Source organism: Apostichopus japonicus, chromosome 8 (assembly GCF_037975245.1).
Source record: "Apostichopus japonicus isolate 1M-3 chromosome 8, ASM3797524v1, whole genome shotgun sequence".
Taxonomy (NCBI): Eukaryota; Metazoa; Echinodermata; class Holothuroidea; order Aspidochirotida; family Stichopodidae; genus Apostichopus; species Apostichopus japonicus.
The window spans coordinates 549448-573221 of NC_092568.1; the positions used below are offsets into that span (position 1 = coordinate 549448).

The following is a 23774-nucleotide window of genomic DNA, read 5'->3' on the forward strand; positions in this document are numbered from 1 at the left end:
CACAGGCATACATACATTCATTAACCTAATCCTCCAATCAGTGTCGTAGCTAGAGGTTTGGCGCCCGGGTGCAAGATTAGAAAAATGTGCCGCCCCCCTCCCCCCCCCACTTCTAAAAGAAAAATAAATTGCGCGCGACGAAAAATTTTGGTTATATATTTCGGGCAAATCGTTACAGCCTCCCCCCCCCCCCCCCTTAAATCAAATTGTGCTCCTACGCCTATGATATTTCCACTTTTCGAAATCTACTGCCTTGGAACCTTGTAGCTTATATACTGAAATACCCGAAATTTCCGTGACATGTAGTCATTACAGAATACAGAATAAAAAAAGAGAAAACGGTCGAAATGGACTGAAAAGAAATCACAATCTATAAATTTGCTAATAAAAACAACTACATTCAGTTCAGATTCTTATTAGTCACTGGAAAATATTCATGCCTGACGACATACATCAATTTCGTCATGTTGTTCTAAAAAGTGCTTAATTTTTTTACTCTCATTCTCCCATTTCAGCGCCCCCTAAACCCAGCACCAGAGGCACGTGCCCTCCCTTGACCCCACCCCCCCCCCCGCTACGCCACTGCCCCCAATTCCCTTCAAGGACGACATCTAAATTACAAAATTTATAGTTTTTACTTTTAAAACATATATGTATACCCGATACGATGTAATACGTATATCTATATTTCCCGTTTTTCTCCTTCTTTTTCGTCTTCTTATTATTCTCATTGTTATTTATTTATTTAATGTAGGTCTGTTTGATCGCTACGTAATTGTTTACTTTATTTAACGTTCAGTTTGCCTACGCCTTCGCGCTCGCCTCTATCATATCTGTTAAGTTTTGTCATGTCAGAGAAAATATAAATAAACGGAAAATAAATATCAACACTTCCTATATACACAGCGAAAGAAAAATACTACAATAAAATACAAATTCCAAAATATATTTCGCGCTACACGAAAGCAATATAAAGTTATAAAGATTCTCGACGGCTATTTTCAGCTTGCGAATTGTGTCACACTTATACGTTGTAAGCAAACCCGTTATTCTCTACTGCATGGTCGCTAATAAATTAAATAGTTTAGTGTGTTCTCGTCTTAAATCAATAGTGCTCCATGTTCTCCCGTCTACTTTGATGCCTCTTATAGATGATGAAGAAAGGAACGTCACGTGATCACGACGTTCTCTCATTATTAAGATCGATCTGAAGGAGAAGACGGAGAGAGACAGAGGCTAGTAGAAGAATTCGTATATTTGTAGCGCCGAGCTGACTGTATAGTGTGTATTTGTGCATACACATACATTTCAAGTGTTATTAAAGTGCGCCGTACGTAACCCCAATATCAAAGTATTATAACGCGTGCATATAGGATCACTTCTTGAACAAAATGGCGAAATTAGACAATAATTCTGCGCAGTTTCTCATGGTGCTACTCCACTTAACAGGTAAGAATTTATTGAAGAGTCTTTCCGAGGGTAAAGTATAAATCATGGATATCGATTTTCGATAAACGGTTAAGGTATAAGTTTGTTAATTTCAATGCTCGCCGGGGAGATCGTTGCTGTACAATATTAGCACTTGAGATTCATTGGAAATCATTTCTGCATTCTTCATGTGTGTACTATACAAAGTGAAAGGGAGTCAAGAATGTGAATCAATCGAGGTTATTCTCTTCTTAATTTTCTAAATTGGTTAAGTTTCTGAAAAAGTGCTATTATTGTAGCCGCAATGAAACGTTTATCTTTACTTATTATTATTATTATTCAAGGCGTAATTGATATTTGCTGTAGTACCCCAAGTCAGAGGTTGGTATATATACAGAGAGAAGCTACTGTATATAAATATTTCATAAACAAAACAGAAGATTTGACAACTCAAAAGAGTTGATGTTTTTGATTGAATTTGATTGAATATCTTTCATTCATCAAATTATTTATTTTTCTGTGACAGTGGTGGTGTTTGTAGAAGTGCACACACGATTGGCTGTTTTAGTGCGGTATTCTACATAATGTATTTGAAATTTCTGCTTTCCATTCACAAAATTGTTATCGGAGTAAATCCGGTAATCATCTTAAGACTTGTTAATATACTTGTTTACTCATGCACTATAGCTATAGACACATTGTCCTGGGCAGCGGGAGTATTGAATCGGTTAGGAGGGGAGAGGAGGGGAGATGAGGGGGTGGGGATGAAGGGGAATAGGAAACTGTGACTTTGACTTGAGGAGGCAAACCAAAAGTTACATCAAACCTTACCGATAAAAATAAGAATCCTCTTTGCAACCACAAATTCCAGTAAGTTCAAATGCTTTCGAACAAAACCTCACTTTTTCATTACGAAAAAAAGAAGGATAGAAGATACTCTCCAGTACAAAAAGGCGCTGCTCATTTATGAAAAGTGGATCTTTCCCGTTTTTCAAAAATATTACGGGGTTGGGGGGGGGGTATAAAGTGAACCATATGTAATAAACATATTAATATATTAAAGCAGTTTCATAATCTCATTCCTTTTTCTCACCAGATATAGCTTTAAGTAATGCCATGGTCTTATACTAACTATGTGTGGAGTTTATCTTGTATACAAAGCAGGCTAGACTAATAGGATATCGGCTGCTATAAATATGTGGTAAGGTTAAGCTTAATGGCAAAAGAATTGTTTTTAAAATGAAAACAACATTTTTTTTTACAATTCTTGTTTTACAAGTATTGCACTTAGTTATTATATCATCGGACTCTGTGGATAATGATTATGCATATACAACATCATTATCGTCATCATCCGTTCCGTCCAACGACCAATCAACGATTACACAACGCCCAACCACATTGAAAAGCACGACGATTCGACGAGAAGATGATGACGTAACAGAAGGTGTGGTTGGTTCCCAGGTAAGTTCTTGTCACTACGGTAAAATTATGTAACAAGTTTAAAAATATAATGGGACTTTTACAGAAAAAAGTACGTTCAATTGGCAAGCTCAAGACGCTCGATCCAGTCGGAGAAATGTAGGCAACGGCTTGGTTCAGCGGTTAGAGTGTCCGCCTCACAATCATTAGGTTCCAGGATCAACTTAGTACGCACGGGCATAGTCTTCAAGTCAAACGAATCACTAAAGTTTCCGTTCGTGTGAGCTAGAGTCACCACACAAGCACGTGAACAGATATACGTCGCATCAACTTGACTCGAGTGACCACTCGAGTGACTACTCGAGAGTACCAGTTGAACGCAATATATATATATATATATATATATATATATATATATATATATATATAAATGTCATTTACCTCATCTACTGCAATATTTGTAACTTACAATACATTGGAGAGTCAAAAAACACTCTTAGAATGAGAATGACACAACATAGATCGGCGATCAAAACAAAAAAGATCTTCCAACCAGGCCTGTTAGGCCATCAGCTGAAGGTCGAAATTCGCTTGTTTCGTTCCAGCAACTGCGGGTCTAAAATTTCTCTACAGCATTGAATACATAAATTAACTAAGATTAATGATCCAAAAGTTCTCCATGTACTTTCCTGCAGTTTTTTTGCAATTCCGCTCGAAAGATCGAACTATATTTTTTATTGCGTATGTTAAGAAACCTGCCGTTTTACGTTCAAAAGTTGTGCGCCAGTGAGATATCTGTACCATGTGATATGAATTGTCCAATGAGCCATGAGTTCTGTGTGCAATCTTTGTAGAAAACAACAAACATGGCGGCTCCCACGGGCGCTCGTCAGTCTCCGACACACGGAAATCTACAGTGCTCAGTGCACATTGAATCTGTAAAATTTGAAGCAGTCAAGGCACTGACGAATAAACGATGGACTAAAGTTACTTCCTGCGCTAAAGATTGGCTTAATCTCAGCGGCGGAGACAGTGATATCGCCGTACTACTGATTACTCCATGGCCTACTACGATCAAGCGTGTGTTCAACAGCATAGTATGATGGGGTTCCACGATAAGTGTTACAGGCGGTTCATTGATAGCAAGCACATTGCTGCAAGAAAACGGACAGTTCCAGAGGAGACCCCATATGATTTTAAACGAAGAATTGACGGAAAAGATCGAGGAAACCAAGCAGAAGCTCTGGTGTATTGCCTGTTCAATTTATTATATGTGGGAAAAGAAACAATACATTACTCGGCGTTGCAAACGGGTGCAGGACAAGCTGCAGCAGGCAGAGACTTTCGATGGAGGTAAGCCTAAGCATACTACACGACTCTATTTGTACTTCTGTGGCATAGTTGAAGTGTTAAGAGAAGTTGCATAATGCAAGATCAGTAGCTCTTGAGGGATAGAATCCAAGTCAAAGGGCACAGTGTTGGACCTGAACATAATATAATTAGTGGCATGGTCATCTGATTTGTTTTGTTATAAGGTGGTAGGAACAGAAATTTGTTTCAAATTCTCCATCTGGGGCACTAGCCTAAGTGTTAAATACAGGCTTCATAGTTTTCTTACTGTGGCCCTTTATTTGAATGATAGAGATATTATATTAGTTAGAAAAATAAGTGTAACAAAGGTGCAATAAGGTTAGGTTTGCAAGGTCTCATGGTCAGCCTGTCTAGCTTTACCAAAATGAACAAGTATCTGTCTCCTTTATTATTAGTAACAGATATAATCTACCATTGTATAATATAAACCATAACATTAAGAGATAATGTACTGTACTGTCAAAAAAAGCCTGTTTAATTCTTTTTTGCATGACACTGGTTTGCAAAATTTAAATGTGTTTGTCCATAGAAGATGAGCAGATCACATGGTATATAAATAAAATTGTCTTAGTTCTTATTTGTTCAAACTTACATTTTGATCAACAGAAAATGCAAAACAATTTGCTTTTTTTATTTCATTTTATTAAAGTATTGCTTCGACAAGCAGCAGAGCGGAAAAAAGATGAGCCCAGATTTTATGAATATTAGAGGAAAAGACCGTGTTGCCATTGAAGTGAGGTACCACTCTCTATGTTGAAGAAACTAGATACAATTCTTGACAAGGAAGACATACAGATCTTGAAGGTAAAGTACTCTCTTCAATGTGTGGTTCATTGAGTGTTCAGGGGTGGATCTAGGACTTTTGGAATATGGGGGTCCTCCCCCAAGGAAAATTAAAAAATTCTCTAAATGCTTTGAGATGCAATATCAGGTTAATCTTTCCATTGAAATTATTAAAGTAATTTGCAACATATTTCTAGCTGAATTGTAATTATATTGGTACCCCATCATAAAATGTGAGACTCAAAAATATCCAATTTCATGGTACAAGGTGTTCTGTTCATCTCCTCCTCAGAGCAGAGTTTACCACCAACAAAAGATGCTCTGATCCAGCATGTTAAGCGCTGCACCAACCAGGCTGCTATTCACAGTAGGGCATTGCAGCAAAGGATTGATGCACTCTCACCAGAGGGACATGGATGGAAACTTGAAAATGATGACCTTATAATCACTTGGATGACGAAGCCACCTGACCCAGATGTTTTGCTCCAGTGTGTCAGCAGTAGCTGTAGAGTCGGCAAATGTTTTAAAGGAAGATGTTCCTGAATGAATGCACAACTACCGTGTACAGACCTATGTAAATATAGAAATTGCAGCAACTACCAAGAAGATGTTGAGATTGTTGATGCAGGGGAAGATGATTTGGAGGATGAACTGTGATGGTGTTAAATCTTGATATCATAGTCTGAAATTTTAATCAAGTTTGAAGTTTGTGAAGAGGGTTAACTTTTTCAAAGTCATGTTGTCATTATTTTGTTCCCCAGAGTTTAAAGGAACCAGAAAACATGATCTTATTCATATATTCATTTTAGCTATTAGTAGTTTTACGTAGATTACCCTACCTACCAGACACCTTATGATAAATATCCACATTTTCTTCAAATCACACTTTTTTTTGCTGAGAGGGGAGGGGGGAGGAGGGTGTTATGGGCATGCTTTACCTCTTGCATATTCACAACTACATTTACTGATGACGATGACGCAAATACCGCGTCCTGAAACCAGTCAGAGGTTTATATACTGTTGTTGGGAACCATCGCCCCTGACCCTGTTCCAATATCACGGTTCTTTATTGTTTTGCCGTACCATTTCGTTACCTGTTTTGTTCATATTGTTAACACGTTTTGTGCATCTGTTCAAGTTTTGACTGAAGGATATTCAAGTCTTTAGTGACTTTTATTTCATCTAATTATCTTCACCTCTACTACGGAATGGACTTTCCCTTTTCCATACCATATCTGACTTCCATGCAGTGAATTGAAGTGGATCCTGTTATAACTAGTACAACTGTCCTTGGATGAACTTTTAATCACTTATTAATTCCTCGCCGCACCTTTGATGAAGAACCTGTATCTTGAATCATCGCAAAGGCCCAGCTCTACTACACCATTGAGTGTATCAACCCAGTCTTAATAGATACATTATTTCTTTCTATCTGGGGCTTAAGTTAACTGTCTTCTTTATTCACTTATTTGTACCATTCACCTTTATTATTCATATTATTTGTAGAATATAGAACTATTATTATTCAAAATACCATTCGAAACCTTGTCGATCTTTTCTTTTATACGTTAACTCCCTTGGAAACACTTTTTGCAGGAATACGAATTATAAACATGTCGTTTCCGTAACATGGAGAAAGTACGTAGTTTTGCAGAAGACTGTAGAAAGAGTACTAAGGTAACAGATATATACCTACTAACTTTATTTCACATCTACGATATGCCATGATGTCTTAGTGTGCCAACTTATATATTGATTTATACAAAAGAAATAACTCACTGGTCTTGGGGCATTGGCACATCTCACTGTAACTAGGGATTTAGCTACATGTAAAGTAGAGGGGGAGGGAGTCACATGTGTAAAACAGTTTGGATGGGGAGTGTAACAATTACGGAGAGGAACTTTTCATTATATGTGTATATTTACGCATACATGCACAGACGAAATGCATTCATAACATAGGGGGAAAATCTAAAAATATTTGATTTATAACAAAGCATTATATCTGAGTTTATTAAAAGTGGTACATTTTTATAATTAAAACCCTTAAGTTATTATGTGCAAAAATTGTATTTCATATTTCAAAGTTGAAAATGTGATTTTTTACCATTTTGGCGAAAATGGAGGGGGGGGGGGGGAGGGCACAACTTGTAATGCCTGAAAACAACCCTCACTGACCCTTAGACCAGAATCCTCTTCCACCATTCTTGTAACCCTGACCCAACTATTATACAAAAAAATATATCAGTCGTAATTAAACATATAAGAAAAGAGTGGTATGTATGCACCACTGTACCAAATCTAACGTTAGCACATGTGTTCCTAATACATAGCATCGTAGCACGTAATGTCTACATAACATACCAAATTTCAAGGGTGCGTTACAAAAATACTGCAGGAAATTTTTTGGAGAACTTTTGATATAATGTTTGTGATGCATTAAACTACCCAAAAATGCATTAAAAGTCTAGACCCGGTGTTGCTGGAACGAAACTGCTTTTACAGCCACATTTTGAGCTTCAGCTGATGGCCTATGTTGCAAATCACTTCAATCTCCAAAATCATTCAATTGAGAATTTGCGTGTTATTGCCATTGACCAGAACGATTCTTGGATAGATAAATCTAGGAAAGCGAAAGAAAATTTCTGGGAACTAAACCTAAAGACCACGGCACCATTCGGTTTAAACATCAGAAACGATTTGCCGTCCCAGATAAACCAAAACAATTCCTTTACAATTACGACGGAATCGGATTAAAATAATCCGACGCGGATTAAAATAATCCGAATTTCTAAAACTTCTGCTCAATTCAGCAGAAATCAGTAAGTCGCTTTGCCTTTACAACCATGCCGACATCTTCTCTATAAAATAGTTTCAATTCCTGCTACTCCTTGTCACTTCCGGTGATCATGCACTGAAGAAGAGCTAGCTTTGCTCGAAAGCTCTGCAAAAACCAAACATTGGCTGTTTTACTTCCAATCACTTACCTAATTCAATTATTGCATCTCACTCGAGATCCAGCCTTTCTCTAAATGCAGCATAGTTGTTTAACAGTTTTTCCGTTATTCCTATATATATATATATATATATATATATATATATATATATATATATATATATATATATATATATATATATATATATATATATATATATATATATATATATATATATATATATATATATATATATATATATATATATATATCTATATATATATATATATATATATATATATATATATATATAAACACACATATATCATTCGCAAGAATGATCACTGCTCTGAACCTTAATATGCAAACATATAGTTATATTATTATATATCAGTTCAGAGGTCACATTTCTCATCAAGAAGAATGAATAGCCGAGAGCCAAATTATGTGTCACAGCGACCAATGTTAACTATGACGTCATTCAATACATGTACTAGCACCGCCATATTTGCAGTCACGTCGATGTAAGAGGACTGGGTGTGAGAGGGAATTCAAGTTGTTTGGTTTTCAAGCCCAGGCTGTTGTATCTTGGGTTGAATTTTCTTCAGAAGTGCAAGTTTCAATCCGAAGTGGATGAGACTATTCAGTCTACAGTACAAATTATTCTCTCTTTACATGTCTGCAATAAGCCTGGCAAACCATGCGGACCATATTGACAGCAAATTTAACAGATGACTTTAGGTAGAATTCTAGTTTTGAAATTCATGTCATAATCCAAGAAAAATAGAAAAATGTTTGAGTGTTGTTGCTGTAGTTATTTTTCTATTAAGATATTCAGATTTATATTATAATACATCTCTGGAATGCTTATTAATTTCATGGCTAAGTTGATGATGGCCTCTGCTAAGTTATTTTTTTTTTTTTTTTATATATAAAAGATAGAAAATATGTTAACAAACTGTTTTTCTACTGCAGAAAGCCTGTGTAGGTAGAAGTATAATTTAGAGAGCCTAACGTTTCGATCCTAAGAGGATCTTCTACAAAGGCAAGCTGGAACGAAGCCAGATTAAGAACACATTAAAACAATAGACAGATGGACAGACAACTTAATTGGACAAAATTATTAAGCCATAAAAAAGTAAAATTAGACTTAACAATGGAGACGTAATGGCTGAACATCCAATGTCATTTATTCTCGAACAAACTAATTGTAAACATGTTACTTGAGTTGAAAAAATTTACTTTGTTTTACTATTGAGTTTTCAGTTGTTGCATCTAAAGAACGAATCTAATTGTTTGCGTTGTATTTGCTAGTATGGTTAGTATTCCAACCACGTTTTGATAAGCATTTAAATGTCTGAAGGACCAATTTTCAAAACCTAAAATTGGAAAGAAAGCCAACTTATGGGACTGATAGCGGTGTTTCTTAAAGGTATAATGCCTTATCGAACATATCACAATATAGTGTCTAACTTCACCCGATTAATGTTGTCGAAATACAGTGAACGGGTTACAAGCGGTTCCTCGTGTATTGCTTCATAATCTGATATCCATTTCAACAGACATCCAGAACGAAAGCAACAACTATTGCAAAGACAACAACTAAAAAGCAAAGTACGTCAAGTCCGGACTCTCTCATTCTACAAAGAGGGGAATTTTTACTACGAGATGAAAATGGTGATATTTGCATAAAGGCAAATTTCGCTATCAACTTCAAGATTTACTACAAGTCAAAGCTAAGCGACCAGGTAAGAATTGCTTCTTTTTTTTCCAATTTATTTTACTTTTATTTTTCTGAGATTAATTAATAATGAACGAATCCAGGCACGACTTCGGATATTCATCTTTCTCAAGTTCGGTAGAATAAACACAAAAGGACTAATTATTAATGTCTAAATAATTAAGATGTCATCTCAGTGATGATAGGGATGAAAATGTATGAATACGTAATGAGCTATACGTTCGGTTCTTCGTTTACAGCTATGCTATATAGCTTGTGGGTAAAATGTATATACGTGACATACACATGCGGTATAGTCTTTATATTACGGGCGTAAAATAATAATAATATGCCTAAATTGTATACGCTTACAGCAAATCATATATTACTGTGTTAACTATTGCTATTGGTCATATATCAACACGTCATATATTAAATAAATGTTTCACACATTTTTTTTTATCAAATAGAAGTATTTAATTAAACGCAGAGATAACCTTGCAGTGTGTTTGGTACGCCAACACTGTAAGCGCATGCCACCTTGTACATAGGAGGGTTACACATTGGCCTATGAACAGCAATGCTCAACGCGAGATGGTGGGGGGGGGGGGGGAACGGCTGGGGATTTTCGCACACTGAATTTATTAAGAGAAGGAAATTGTTAACTGTCTTTCATATTTATCGAAAGCAAAGATCAGAAGAGTAACCGAACGTGTATAGAACGTGGATAGAATCAGCTAAGACATTATTACGAAACTTTGCCGCTGAAGAAGAATATTTCAGAGGATTTCATATCCTTCACCCACCCCCCCCCCCCCACAATCCTAAGTGAAAGTCTCGAGATTTAACCACGTACTAAATTTCGGATTCATTTTATAGCCATGTAAAGCTATTGGTTCCTATAGTTTCTCCTAGCCCTCATGCATGCCCGATTGGCCGCCTGGCATTTAGGCTCCTCTGCATTAAACTTTTAAGTATCAATTCCTATGATTCCGAGTTCTTAAAGTTTACATGGATATTAAAGCAAATATATATATAAAAGAATGCAGCAACCTTCCCTTTTGGAAGATGTAATCATTCTGAACATTGTATTCAAAAAGAAAAAGAAATTCTATATTTATACACCGTCATATATATATATATATATATATATATATATATATATATATATATATATATATATATATATATATATATATACACACACACAGACATGTATATATATATATATATATATATATATATATATATATATATATATATATATATATATATATATACATATATAAAAGCAAACATATATAAAAGAATGCATCAACCGTCCCTTTTGTAAAATGTAATGTTGTTTGTTCCTTTTGTCTTCAATTCGGCAGTAGACTACTCCCACACTTGTTAATACTTTAGTCTTTTCCCTTCTGGCAAATTGCGTCATAAAGGTTGGCCTCTCTTTTCTACAGACAAAACACGTCATAATTACGTTATTTGAATAACAAGTCATACGTGGGTGGCACATGATGAATGTGCTGATTCAAAAATATATGAAGAAAATCCAAGAAAACAAAGAAAAGTCACGAAAAGCTCAGGCGACGGTACATGTGTCTAGCTATGTAGATATGATCATTATAAGATGTATACAAGATATATATGAGGAACATATAGGAGGAACATAAATATTTATAAAAGAGGGGGGTGGCTACAGCCTACGGGGTCGTTTAATGCGACTCTCATGTGGAAGTAGGGGAGTTCTCGCCCCCCCCCCCCGCCCAAAAAAATTCTGAGGCATATTTAGACCATAAATAAGGTATATAATTACATCTGAAAGCAAGGTTGTGTTAATAAACACTTTAATATTTACACAAAAAAACCTCGACTGAACGATTTCCTGCCGACTGACGATGGAGGTGGAGGCCATTGCCCCTCCCACCCCCTCCTTTGTTCGACCTCTGCAACAAGCAATACATGCATCAAACGCAACGTATTTCAAGGGCGCATGCGAAGGAGTGATGTCTGTGACTACGTATTTAGAAAGGAAACTCCTTTGAGGGAGGGGAGGGGGGGGGGGGAACAACTTCGTTTTCAAATATGTAAATTAAAAATTCAAGAATGAAATGAAAATGTAAGTACACGAAGTGTTTTTAATTTAATTATTTTTGGAATAATTCTACGTTTAGTGCGGTACAATACCTACATTTGAATTGTGGAATGCGTTGATATTTTTCTTCTCAAATATTACTGTTCTTTCTCGAGGTATAGCATATCATTTGACACTATATAACCATTAACCATACGATATATTCTGTGCCAGTTTACATATTGAGACGCGGGCACGGTATACTCTCCAAACCCAATCCGTTATCCATTACCGGTAATAAAAATACTTGCAGAGAATCTTAAGTGGCATGTCGGCGAGGGGGGGGGGGGGGTATATATGACGTCACTTTATGAAACCGCACACGAGTCTCTAATGGATTTTGAGACTAATAATTGCATGCATGCGATGGTGTTATCCTTCACTTATAAAGAAAGATAAAGGTGTCCTTAAAAGCGTTATCTTAGATGACACTGTCCGTCGTTTTTAAAACGTGTTCTCTTTAAAGTCATCAAAATTATAGATAAGAATATCTCTATTTCAAATGTAATACGACCTATGTTGGTATTTCTGATGTCATCGTAATCTTTATAGGAACTTTTGAGAGGGGTCATTTGTCTTAATCAATCCATCAAGAGAGGAAACCAATTTCATTCAAATTAATGTCGTACAAGGGCCTACAAATCATGTAAGACCGTAATAATGAGATAATATCAGTTTTTATTTATTTATTTATTTTTTTTCATTTTTCAGAATGAGCCCAGTATTCCTTTGTCAGCCAAAGCCAGTGTCGGGGGCGAGTGTGTTTCGGATGAGAATACTGCAGTCCTTACTTTACAATGGAAAGAAGACAAATATACACTCAAGTTTACTTTTAAGAAGGTAATGACGTCCTAGTATATAAATAGCATGTGACGTAATGTAGAACAGCCCATTGGCAACTTAACTCTGATTTTTATCTGAGAGTAAATATAGGTTGCTTCTATTCTAAAGACCCGGATCATCGTGTAAATTACTCCGGGCCCTGATTAGTATAGGTCAAGGGCGTAGGAACCGGGGGGCTGGGGGCGCCAGCCCCCCCACTGTGAAAAATGTGGAGGGGCGGAAGTATCATTCCGTTTTTTTGCGAGCAACGGATTTACAAAGTCTTACTATTTTGAAAATGCTTATAGTTTTCGGCCGTCGTTCTAATCATTCAATTGCACAGTCTGTCCGCGGGCGGAAAGGAAACGAGGAGAGAAAAAAAACGGCCCACAATCTTGCATTAATCGTACATAGTTTGCAGGCCTTTAACACCTTAGGATTGAGAACCCTATACAACCCTGGCCTGCTCCAGTGGGGTAACTAGAATAATTGGCAACCGGGCGGATCTTTCCTTTGTCACCTCGTACAGGGGAAGCCGTCTTTGGGGAAGGGTCTAAGGGCAGAGGTGAGAAATTGTTGTTTATGGACGGTGGCTTAGATGCTAAATGTTGCAAGCTGTGAACTGATTATATCATAGGGGAAGGGGATGTGGCATGGCACCCGTTACCCCCTCCCCTCCCCCGCTTAGTACGCCACTACCCAGCACATCTCTCAATCTCGGTTTAGTGAGGTTTTGGTTCCGTCTGTTATTCTGCTACAACCAATGTTATTCACCATTATTCAAAATTAACTGAGAAACGATCATGTAATTAATCGTCTTAATACCTTTCTTTGATAGGTTCCCGTGGAGAAGAGGTGGATAGGCGAGAGAATTCAACTCACATATGATGAAAGAGATAATCCAGACTTTGAGGGAGCAGTCAATCGTAAGTGATGGAAAACTAAGATGTAATACATTGTTGGCAACAGTAAAAAGGGGTGGGCATAAGGGGGGCGGGCGGGATGATATAGGTATACTCGAGAAGAGGGGCTTTATTATGGTCGAAGCAATACTCTCGTCTTAGTTACTGGTATTCAGTGTTATAGCTAACTTCATATCAGTGTTGAAAGGTTAAATAAAGACATTTAATTGCTTTGTGCGATGGTGTTGGGGTGGGTTGCAGGGGTTACTATTAATAGAACGTAATTGAACAAATCCTCTCCTTCATATATAAATCATAAATAATGAACGGAAAGCTTTGATTGGTGGCTGGTTCGCCCAGCAAACTAATGTATGATAGATAGATAGATAGATAGATAGATAGATAGATAGATAGATAGATAGATAGATAGATAGATAGATAGATAGATAGATAGATAGATAGATAGATAGATAGATAGATAGATAGATAGATAGATAGATAGATAGATAGATAGATAGATAGATAGATAGATAGATAGATAGATAGATAGATAGATAGATAGATAGATAGATAGATAGATAGATAGATAGATAGATAGATAGATAGATAGATAGATAGATAGATAGATAGATAGATAGATAGATAGATAGATAGATAGATAGATAGATAGATAGATAGATAGATAGATAGATAGATAGATAGATAGATAGATAGATAGATAGATAGATAGATAGATAGATAGATAGATAGATAGATAGATAGATAGATAGATAGATAGATAGATAGATAGATAGATAGATAGATAGATAGATAGATAGATAGATAGATAGATAGATAGATAGATAGATAGATAGATAGATAGATAGATAGATAGATAGATAGATAGATAGATAGATAGATAGATAGATAGATAGATAGATAGATAGATAGATAGATAGATAGATAGATAGATAGATAGATAGATAGATAGATAGATAGATAGATAGATAGATAGATAGATAGATAGATAGATAGATAGATAGATAGATAGATAGATAGATAGATAGATAGATAGATAGATAGATAGATAGATAGATAGATAGATAGATAGATAGATAGATAGATAGATAGATAGATAGATAGATAGATAGATAGATAGATAGATAGATAGATAGATAGATAGATAGATAGATAGATAGATAGATAGATTATAGATATTTATTCAGCCAATGGATAGAATATATACAATGGAAATAGGATGATAAACAGGAGCTCAAGCGAAAACAATGAAACGCTGCCAGCTTAGTGAAGCTGGAATTTGTCGACTTCTAATCCAGAGGTCACAGATTCGAATCCCTGTAGCATATAATTAAGTTTTTTTTAAATTTAATTATAACACTTGCTAAACGTGAACAAAGAAATTCACATGGTCGACACTGAATATTTGTCCAACGCGATTCATATATCTGTTAAGACCATCCCTGAATAAGGTCATAAGATCACTTTCATATAAACCCCTAAGTAGGATCAGATCAATAGTCAGGATATCTGAGTTACAGGGGCACCAACACATTTAGGAGGGGCAACGCGATACTCGTGTCGCAGATGGTGGCACGATAGTCTGCAGGGGGTGGGGCACGGCGCCCTGTGCCCCGACCTGGTTTACATGCTCGAGTTCTGCGCAATACCCTTTTCAGCTCACATACTACCACGTTTGAAATCTTAATCGGATTTTACTTTTCTTTCTTGTTTCAGCTCGATTATACGTGGTACAGTCCAGTGAAAGAGATACCTTCTTCAGTACTAAGCTAGGACATTCTAGATCATGCGTCAGCGAACATGACATTACACTCAAAAACAGCGAATCGAAAGACAAAGTTATCATGGAGATAACTAAACTACATCTCCAGCCGTTTGACTTGAAGAATGGAACTTTTGGTGAAGGTAAATACATATGGAAGATTAATGATACGTGTCATATATATTTCGATATATAAAAAACAGCTTGTCATACTGTTGCAATTATAACAAGAGTATAGGTTAATTGAATAATCTGGATTATCTTTTTTGCAGCAATTGTTCAGTGTATTAAAAAAATGTAAAGATGTTTTCGAGTTATCAAAAATTCTCCAAATTGTTCAGGGACATTGAGGGGGCTTAAAACAAGACAGCTGAATAACTGAAAGATGGAATAATATCTTACGATAACAGTGAAATACTTGTCTTAATATGGACATGTGGGACTAAGTTATTTGGCGACCTTCTAACATTATTATTGGGTCATTATACATGACTTATGCATTGCAAAGTAAGTGTTTTTAGAATCACGAAATATGGTGGGAATTTATTTCAAAACCACTCATCGATTAATATCAATTCTAACCGATGGATCTCGAAACCCATTCACTCCCAGTATAGTGGGCTGTATAGCTGTGGAGTACTTTTATTCAATTTTAATACTAAGGGTATGCCTAAGGCTAAACAAATATATACACAGTACAAAAGTGTTTATATGGCATAGCACTAGCAAACACTATCAATATTTTATTTTTATATATATATATATTTTTATTTCTCTCGTCAGAAATTCCATGCAAGTCGGACTTGCATAAGAAAGGAAACAACACGGCATCATTAGTGGTGGGTCTACTGTTAGCAGCTTTCATATTGATCGTTATAATTGGGTACGCTGTAGGGAGAAAGATGGGCTATATTACAGAGAGATCAGATTACAGTACAATGGAATAATGATAAGTGGTATGGATCCCAGATATAAATAATTGAAACCAGGTGCCATAGTCCTTTAATTACCGAAGTACAAACAATCCACAATTGTTTATACAATATGTTTTATGGGTAGAACGAGTAGTAGTGCGTGATTGCGGGTCGGGGGGGGGGGGTTGGTCGTGGTGGATTTCTTTGAAATTTGGTAGAGCATATATTTAATTTAATAGGACTTACAAATACAAATATTCTTTACCGTAGTACAGACCAAGACTGATTACTTTCATGCTATATTTTGTAAGATTTTGTTCGATATAGGACTAAAATGACGGACAGGAGTTTTGGCAGTGGAAAGGAATGGGATTTCATTTTGAAAATCATGTTGCACAAGTTTTTGTCAAGATATTACTTGGTTGTCAAAGACAGCTAGATATAATTTAGCCGTCATCTTTCGAACTAACTACAGCCCACGCTACCTCGTGAATGAGTGAGAGACGATACAGATTAGAACTGCATTTGCCTGCAAATACGCAGTATTGTAGTGCGCGTGAAGTGCTTGCAGTATTAGGAAGAACCCTTTCGGTTGTTTATGGTGTGACAACACACCAGGGAGAATATAGTCATGTAGGTACCAACAAAGTCAGGGCGAATGTGAGGTCCGTGACAGGCTCAGAATAAGTTGGCTAGGCATGCTAACCTCTGAAACTACAAATGTATACAGAGACTATATACAACTTTAATTTTCAATGTTCAGTCATGTAGGTATCGTTCACTTGGCTGTAATGCCAATATTGTAGCGCGCACGCGCACTAGAAAACTATTAAATTGCAGAGATCAGATCGTGGTAAAAGTAATTATGTGACTGAAAGGGTTTTCTGAAGAACGATGGAGCAACGCATCGTTTTAACATTGAATTTCATACGGTTCATTGTACACTGCACATTCAGTAGACGCTTTAGATTTATGTTGTTGTCGATACCTTAGTACAGTGAAATAATGTCAGAACTTTCTTATTATTATTATTATTTCGGGGGATTATGTATATCATTTGCTGTAACTGAATTGTATTTATATTAAAAACACAATTTATGAATTCCCACATTCATGGCTCAGTTCTGTACGCTAAATACTGCCCTCCATGTGATTCGAAACTGTGTGAATTAGGAAGACGCGTAGCTTGAGAAGTGGTGGGGTGGAGGGGAGGGGGTGGGGTGGAGGGTAAAGACAAGCACATTACGATACCATGTAATTGGACGGGAGAGGAAAAACTGGTTTTAGAAGCGGGTGCGTTGATAAAATGGGTATCTTGAATGTTTTGGTATTCACATTGGGCAAAAGTGAATAGGCCAAATTCGGGTTAAGTCTTCTCTTTGTGGGAACGCTTTTCAAGGTCCTATTACTTATGTTATCTACCTCTGCAAATTAGAAAACATTATGGAAATATGGAGAAACAATAATCTTACATTATACAGATAACCCCAATATATTTTTCATACCACTGGTCTATGCAAAGTTGAATGCAAGAAATACGTTGAAAAGATTAATACAATTGAATTAAATTTGTTAGTGTACTTTTGAAAACTTAATATCTCAAACTTCTTTTCATAAATAAGACTCCAATTTTGTTAATTGAGTAATGGTTATTTGAAAACTAAATAACTTTAAATGATGAAATCATTCTACAACGTATAAATGGACATTTGGGAATCGTGAATCATAAATCAAGAATCATCAATCATCAATTAGCAACCATGAATCAACAATGAAGAATCATGAGACGCTTATTCAATAAGCTATGCTGCAGCAAGTTTAAAAAGTCGTTTTGGGAACTATCTAATAAAATGGTCAAGTTCATAAATTATCCTGACAAAATAGTCAACAATTCCTTCTGAAACTTTGCTTACTTAACAAAAATGTAATTTCTTCATTTTTTGAAATAAAATTTAACTTGACCGTACGTTTAAAAAAAAAAGAGATTATAATATATATATTTTTCGCAAACATGTTGTGAATTATAATAAGTAGCCTATCTCTAAATAAATTATTATTCCTCAGTTGTAGCATTAGTTAGAATGGGGAAAACACATTTCATAATATATCATAATGTCTTCTGAAGTAGAAATGTTTGTGGGAAAATATCACGTTTTCCTTTAGTGGAATCATACTTTGCTTCCAAATGTTTACTCATTATGACGTCAGGGGAAGGAGCACGCGAAATTATAATGTTATACTTATTGTAACATAATTTTTTTTAAATCACTAAGACAATCATAATTAATATCGGATATTGTTTTTTTTTTCCCTTTGTGGGAGGAAATAAGACAACGATGATAACCTGACAAGTGACGCTCTGTTGTGATTTCTGAAGTGCACCCTCTATTCATGCGTCGGAAAAAGGGGGGGGGGATCTCTTGTTAATTGCTCCGGATGAGTGCGTTTCTTTACAACATAAATCCATCAAAAATACAGCCAGTGTTTTTGTTTACAACTTATAGTAATGTTGTTCTCTAGAGGTAGTGTTACTGTTGGCTATTGCTACAGTACGTAAGATACAACATATCTTGTAAAAATATATATAAATCTTCCAACAAATGAAGTTATCAAATAATCAATTAGACTGTGAATGCTTTCACCAGCTTTCGCCAGAGTTTATATCAATGATATAGTACGGGGAGACTTATTGTGGAAACAGTCAAAGTTATATTTAATTGAGAGTTGATATCTAGTGTCACTAGTCGCCGTTAGTAAAGTAATATAGTGCTTTAAAAAGATGCATCTATTTCGTCATTTAGTATTTTCGAAAATTATGCTATAGAAAGCCATGTATGTATTGGTCAGTCATTTTTAAACTTCCTTAAAAGCATTTAAAGTTATTTAATTAATCAGACAAATATCGAATAGTACTTAATATAACAAATAGTGGATGGTAACTGATTAATAGCTAATGAGTAGATTTAATTTGTTTCTTTGTTTGTTTGTTTTTTCACTCTAGGATGCCTGGATGAGGCATTATGGTCACACGAATGAACACAAACTATAGTAAAATACTTTTAAGTTTAATTATAGTTACAGGTAGATCAGTAGTTGAGTAAAAGCCAGTCTGTAGAATCAATTAACAGATTTGTTTAGGTAAGGCTATGATTAGTTTAGCTTACACGTTGAACCTTTAGTGCAATAATCACGCTTGCTACGTACTGTCCAAATAGAAAAATACATGTAACGTTTGCCATTTTAAAAGCTTTAACAAGATAATTAAATATCATATAGTATCATTTGATTCATGCTAGGTATCTTGTGGCGTTACCAATATGGGGACGGGTATAGGGGCAGGTACCACGGGCAGGTACCACGGGGCATGTACGGGTAGGTACGGGTAGGGGCAGGTACCACTTGGTTACCTAATCACACATAGAATATTAATGGTGCATGGGCTAAACAGAAAAAAAACTCCCAAAGACGTACAGCTGAATGGCCAGACGAAATATATAATGCGAGGGAGGAGGGGCAGGGGGGGGGTGGGGAGCAGAGGGTGGATTATTTTGGTACGCCCGCCCTTGCCCATCTTCGGTGACGCCATTAGTGGATAAAATGTTAATGGAATTATATTCGTTGTTATTTATGTTGAAGAAATTGAGTTTGATAATAAAATCAACGTAATACAGATATAACGCGTAAGATTTTCTTTTATTATGTCATCATGACGTCATTAGCGGTGATATTAAACAGAAAAGGAATATCGGTACTAGACAAATGACCTTTGAGAAATAAATTTATACTTAATATGTTCACACGATGAGTCATATTTCATTCCTTAAAAAATACACATAAAGTCTTACGGGTGTGGGGAGGGTAGGGGGGGGGGGAGAAACATGCCTCCATCAACAATTTTTAGAGCGATGATCATTACGTTTTTCTCTTTCATTTTATATTGACCTCGGCCTTCGCGTAAGGCTTAAAGTCTTCACCCCTCCCCTCGGGCATATTACACTGAATCAGTTTGAGCCAAAAAAAATCAGCATATTCCTCTTCCTATCCACTGTTCGAGTCCTTTCTTGCACCTTCTGCACACTCCATAGTGGCCCAGTTAACACCTCATTCGCAGTGAACACCGACAGCAAAGACATGATTAGGCGTAACCCATACATGCAGATATTACTTCAATGACAAAAAAAAATGAAATTAAGCCCAAGTGAAAGGGATGAAAGGAAGATTTGAGGGCATTTTCCGAAACCTTGTATTAAATAATGAAGACATTTTCAGTTTGATAAAAGAAGAAAAGAAGGCCACAAGGCCGATATTTAGCTTGTCACTTTATGTCAGTCGGAAATGTTATTACATTTTCCCCCCTTTTATTCTTTGTAGGAGAAACTTACAATGAAGTGAAGGAAAACCGATAAAAATGTATTTATTTAGAGCTAATTTCTTTTAACAACTTATATACCAAAATTTATTCCCGCAGCTTGAATAATAAATAATGAAAAAATAAAATTTAGCATATTGTGCCGCTCGCTTTACAGCGACGTCTGAATTTTATCAAGTAGATCATTTCCGCACAGTTGATACCGTAGCTTAAAACTATAACTGTGGCTTAACATTTACGCTAATTCCGTAATGGAAATTTATGCTAATCTCACTTGAGATTACTGTTTTCGCCGCTGATTAACGTTCCCGTATATTTAAAGAGGCAATAATCAGCTACATGTATATTTTTCAGGGAGTTATACTCATAAGAATTCATTGGCTAAGAAGAAAATTATCACAATTGAGCAATCTTTTCCGTTCCTGTCACTACCCACCCCCGCCCCCCCCCCCCTAAGATCATTATTTCTCTATATTTTCAAAACCACATCCACCTCAATGTCTGGAAATTTATTCAAGATGTAAGAACCCTTGGAAATGAACCCTTGAACTATTGAACCAGTCAAACATTGAGCAGTCATATGTAAGCTGTAACAAGGGCAAGCTTCAACCTTGAGGCCAATGCTGGTGACGATATTTGTAGGACATGTTGCAAAATGTGGATTATTCATTAAATGTAGGCTATGTCTTAAGGAGATAAAACGAACCTTACACTAGATATATAGGACCTACGTATCACGAACAACTCAACCCACCCAATCATACCCACCTCCTCTCCAAATGAAGAAAAGAAGAAAAGATGGAGAAAAAAAACCCCGATACAAACAAACAAATCATCTTATGTCATGACGTCACAGCTGCCATTTGTCCAATGTTTGATATCTCCAAGACGCGATTACTTCAATTTAACGTTTTGCTTTTCTGTTCATATATATACATCGAAAATATTGCTGAGTTACTGATATCAAAGACTGTCCATATATAACTTAATGTCGAAAACTATTAGATGAAGAAACTCGTTACAGGTTTAATAAGTATATTTATGACATCATCACATGACGTTAAAAGCTTTCCAAGAGTACATTAATCAGTAATGAGACAATGCATTGACACGTTATTAACCACAGTAGAAACCATTTGAAAATGTATGCAACCTTAAAAGTTGAGACGATCCCTAACTTATGTTGTTATATAGAGTACGCCTTTCAATACGGTCATTTAACCAGTAGCAAGCCTTTTATCGTAATTACATCAACCAGACAGTTCAAGGGTAGCCTATGTGTGGTAATGTACCGAACCCGGATTGAACTTATTTCACTTTGTCGATTTAATTGTTTCAAGTCACAAATCTATAAATTTGCAACTCATTCAGAAAAAAAAAAACACTGTTATTTTGTTTCTAGAATTCATATAATACATTTAAATCTATCAGTTCTGTGGTAGTGTGTTTCTCACGTGATTTAGTACTGGAAACGTCAGTTGGCATTTGACACAACTTCAGAAGTCCAGACGATCCCTCGTTTGTTTCTTTAATGAGAGTAATTTCAAGGCAATGAAAATACTTACCTGTCTTTAAATCTAACTTCATCCATCAGACAATAACGTAGTTATAAAACAGATTGGACATGTCTGTTCCTTCATTAAAGGTCAATTCTATTTATCCATCTAATATATAACAAGCCTGAACAACTTTGAGTTGAAATGTTAGAAGCGTGTATACTGTATGGGTATAGTCATCGAAACCTTGTGTTAAAGTTCGTAATTTATATAACTGTCTTTTATAGTAGTACGATATACACTTCATAAGAGAGCAGCTTTTCAAACTACGTACACAAAACAGAAAGAGTTTTGAAGAGTGCATGCAAAATATGTACATAGTTTACATAATTTATTTTTCATATATTAATTTATAATTCATGTTTCCAAAAAAAATCATTGAAAAGCACATGATTTCCAATTTCCTAATTTATTCCTATATTAGAATAAAACCAACAACCTATATGGAAGCGCAATATAGTCCTACTCAATAAAAACTACATTGCCCAGCTCGTTAACGTCTGCCTCAGCTTTGCCATTGATTATTTCTGCCTTGTCATCTTATATTCAGTGTTTTTCTTCTTCATTATACCTGTAACTTACTATGCGCTCTCTTACAGCGAAGAAATAAATTCGTTTTATCGATTTATCTCAACCCATTCGCTATTACAAAGTCAGTCAACAGACAAAATGCTATATCCTTTCAAACCAAATATTTCTATATGTGGGTTCCCTGTACAATATCTTTATTATATATTAAATCTCTCGCACAGCCCAATCAATAAACGATTGTCTAAAATGAAAGGGAAAAAACATCCAGAATGAAACGAAGCCCGTTCTGTGCGTTTGCAATGATTAAGTAAAACAGCAAAAAGAAGCAATATGTTATTTTCACTTAGCAACGGCACATATAGTAATATTGAATAAAAAAATACAGTCATCCGCAGTGAGTGCACATAAAAGAGAATAGCTTAGGTAAACTCGAATATACTAACACACAAACAATATCAACCTTCGCGTATACATATAGGTAGCCTATACATAGAGATGCAATTTTACTTATTGCAATAACGTTATACAGTGGATTATTACAATCCTGTGTGATCTATGCAATAAATGAATAGGACGAAGGCGAAATGAGTTGGTATCAGGCCTGCTTTAAAATTAAAGAACAGATTACTTATTATTGCAAATGGTGTTATCGAATCGAAGTTACTTAGCAACGGTCTTCCTTATTATTGCCTTTTAGTTGTTGCTTTGTGCGTGTAGGCCTACAAGTGTATGTAAAAGCTAATGGAGTTACAGTATGTATAATTCAAAGCGCAGCGTGTTTTTTTTTTTTTTATAAAATAGTCAATATTCTGTTGTTAAATGTCTATAAAGGGTACCAATAAGTAAGTACATAATAATAGTACAATAAACCGCCATTGCAAAGCCTTTTTATATATTTTCCTCTCTATATATACATATACATGAGAAGCAAGAAGCAACATTTAACAGCATAGGGCCTATGTCATTCCATACGTAATATGATATTTGGCACTGTTCCTATTACTTGCTGCGAGATTCTACACTAGTAGAGAATTTCCTCGGAAGATTGACACTGGTTTAGAATATCCCCCCCCCCCCCCTATATAAATTATACAGTGAGAATATCTTAT

General features: G+C 35.7%; 1 protein-coding gene and 1 long non-coding RNA gene across 3 annotated transcripts; both read left to right on the forward strand.

Annotated features, from left to right (window-relative positions):
• Positions 1-1035: 1035 nt before the first annotated feature.
• Positions 1036-19725, forward strand: LOC139972170 (lysosome-associated membrane glycoprotein 5-like). Its single transcript, XM_071979164.1, has 7 exons — positions 1036-1449; positions 2708-2892; positions 9503-9688; positions 12503-12631; positions 13452-13539; positions 15250-15438; positions 16079-19725. Exons 1-7 carry the CDS (start codon positions 1392-1394, stop codon positions 16240-16242), a joined length of 999 nt encoding a protein of 332 aa, XP_071835265.1. The 5' UTR covers positions 1036-1391; the 3' UTR covers positions 16243-19725.
• LOC139971622 (uncharacterized) lies at positions 3409-7543 on the forward strand. 2 transcript variants are annotated; one of them, XR_011794435.1, is made up of 3 exons: positions 3409-4203; positions 4871-5025; positions 5297-7543. It is a non-coding gene; the product is annotated as an uncharacterized lncRNA (long non-coding RNA). The 2 variants fall into 2 exon arrangements; XR_011794436.1 differs by having other exon boundaries at positions 5302-7543.
• Positions 19726-23774: the final 4049 nt, after the last annotated feature.

What these genes read in the sequence shown, in the direction of transcription:
- LOC139972170 (XM_071979164.1), top strand. Translation starts at nt 1,392, where the DNA reads ATGGCGAAATTAGACAATAATTCTGCGCAGTTTCTCATGGTGCTACTC. An exon ending in AAGGTGTGGTTGGTTCCCAG is followed by an intron (nt 2,893 to 9,502) that starts GTAAGTTCTTGT and finishes CCATTTCAACAG; the next exon opens with ACATCCAGAACGAAAGCAAC. An exon ending in TCAAGTTTACTTTTAAGAAG is followed by an intron (nt 12,632 to 13,451) that starts GTAATGACGTCC and finishes TTTCTTTGATAG; the next exon opens with GTTCCCGTGGAGAAGAGGTG.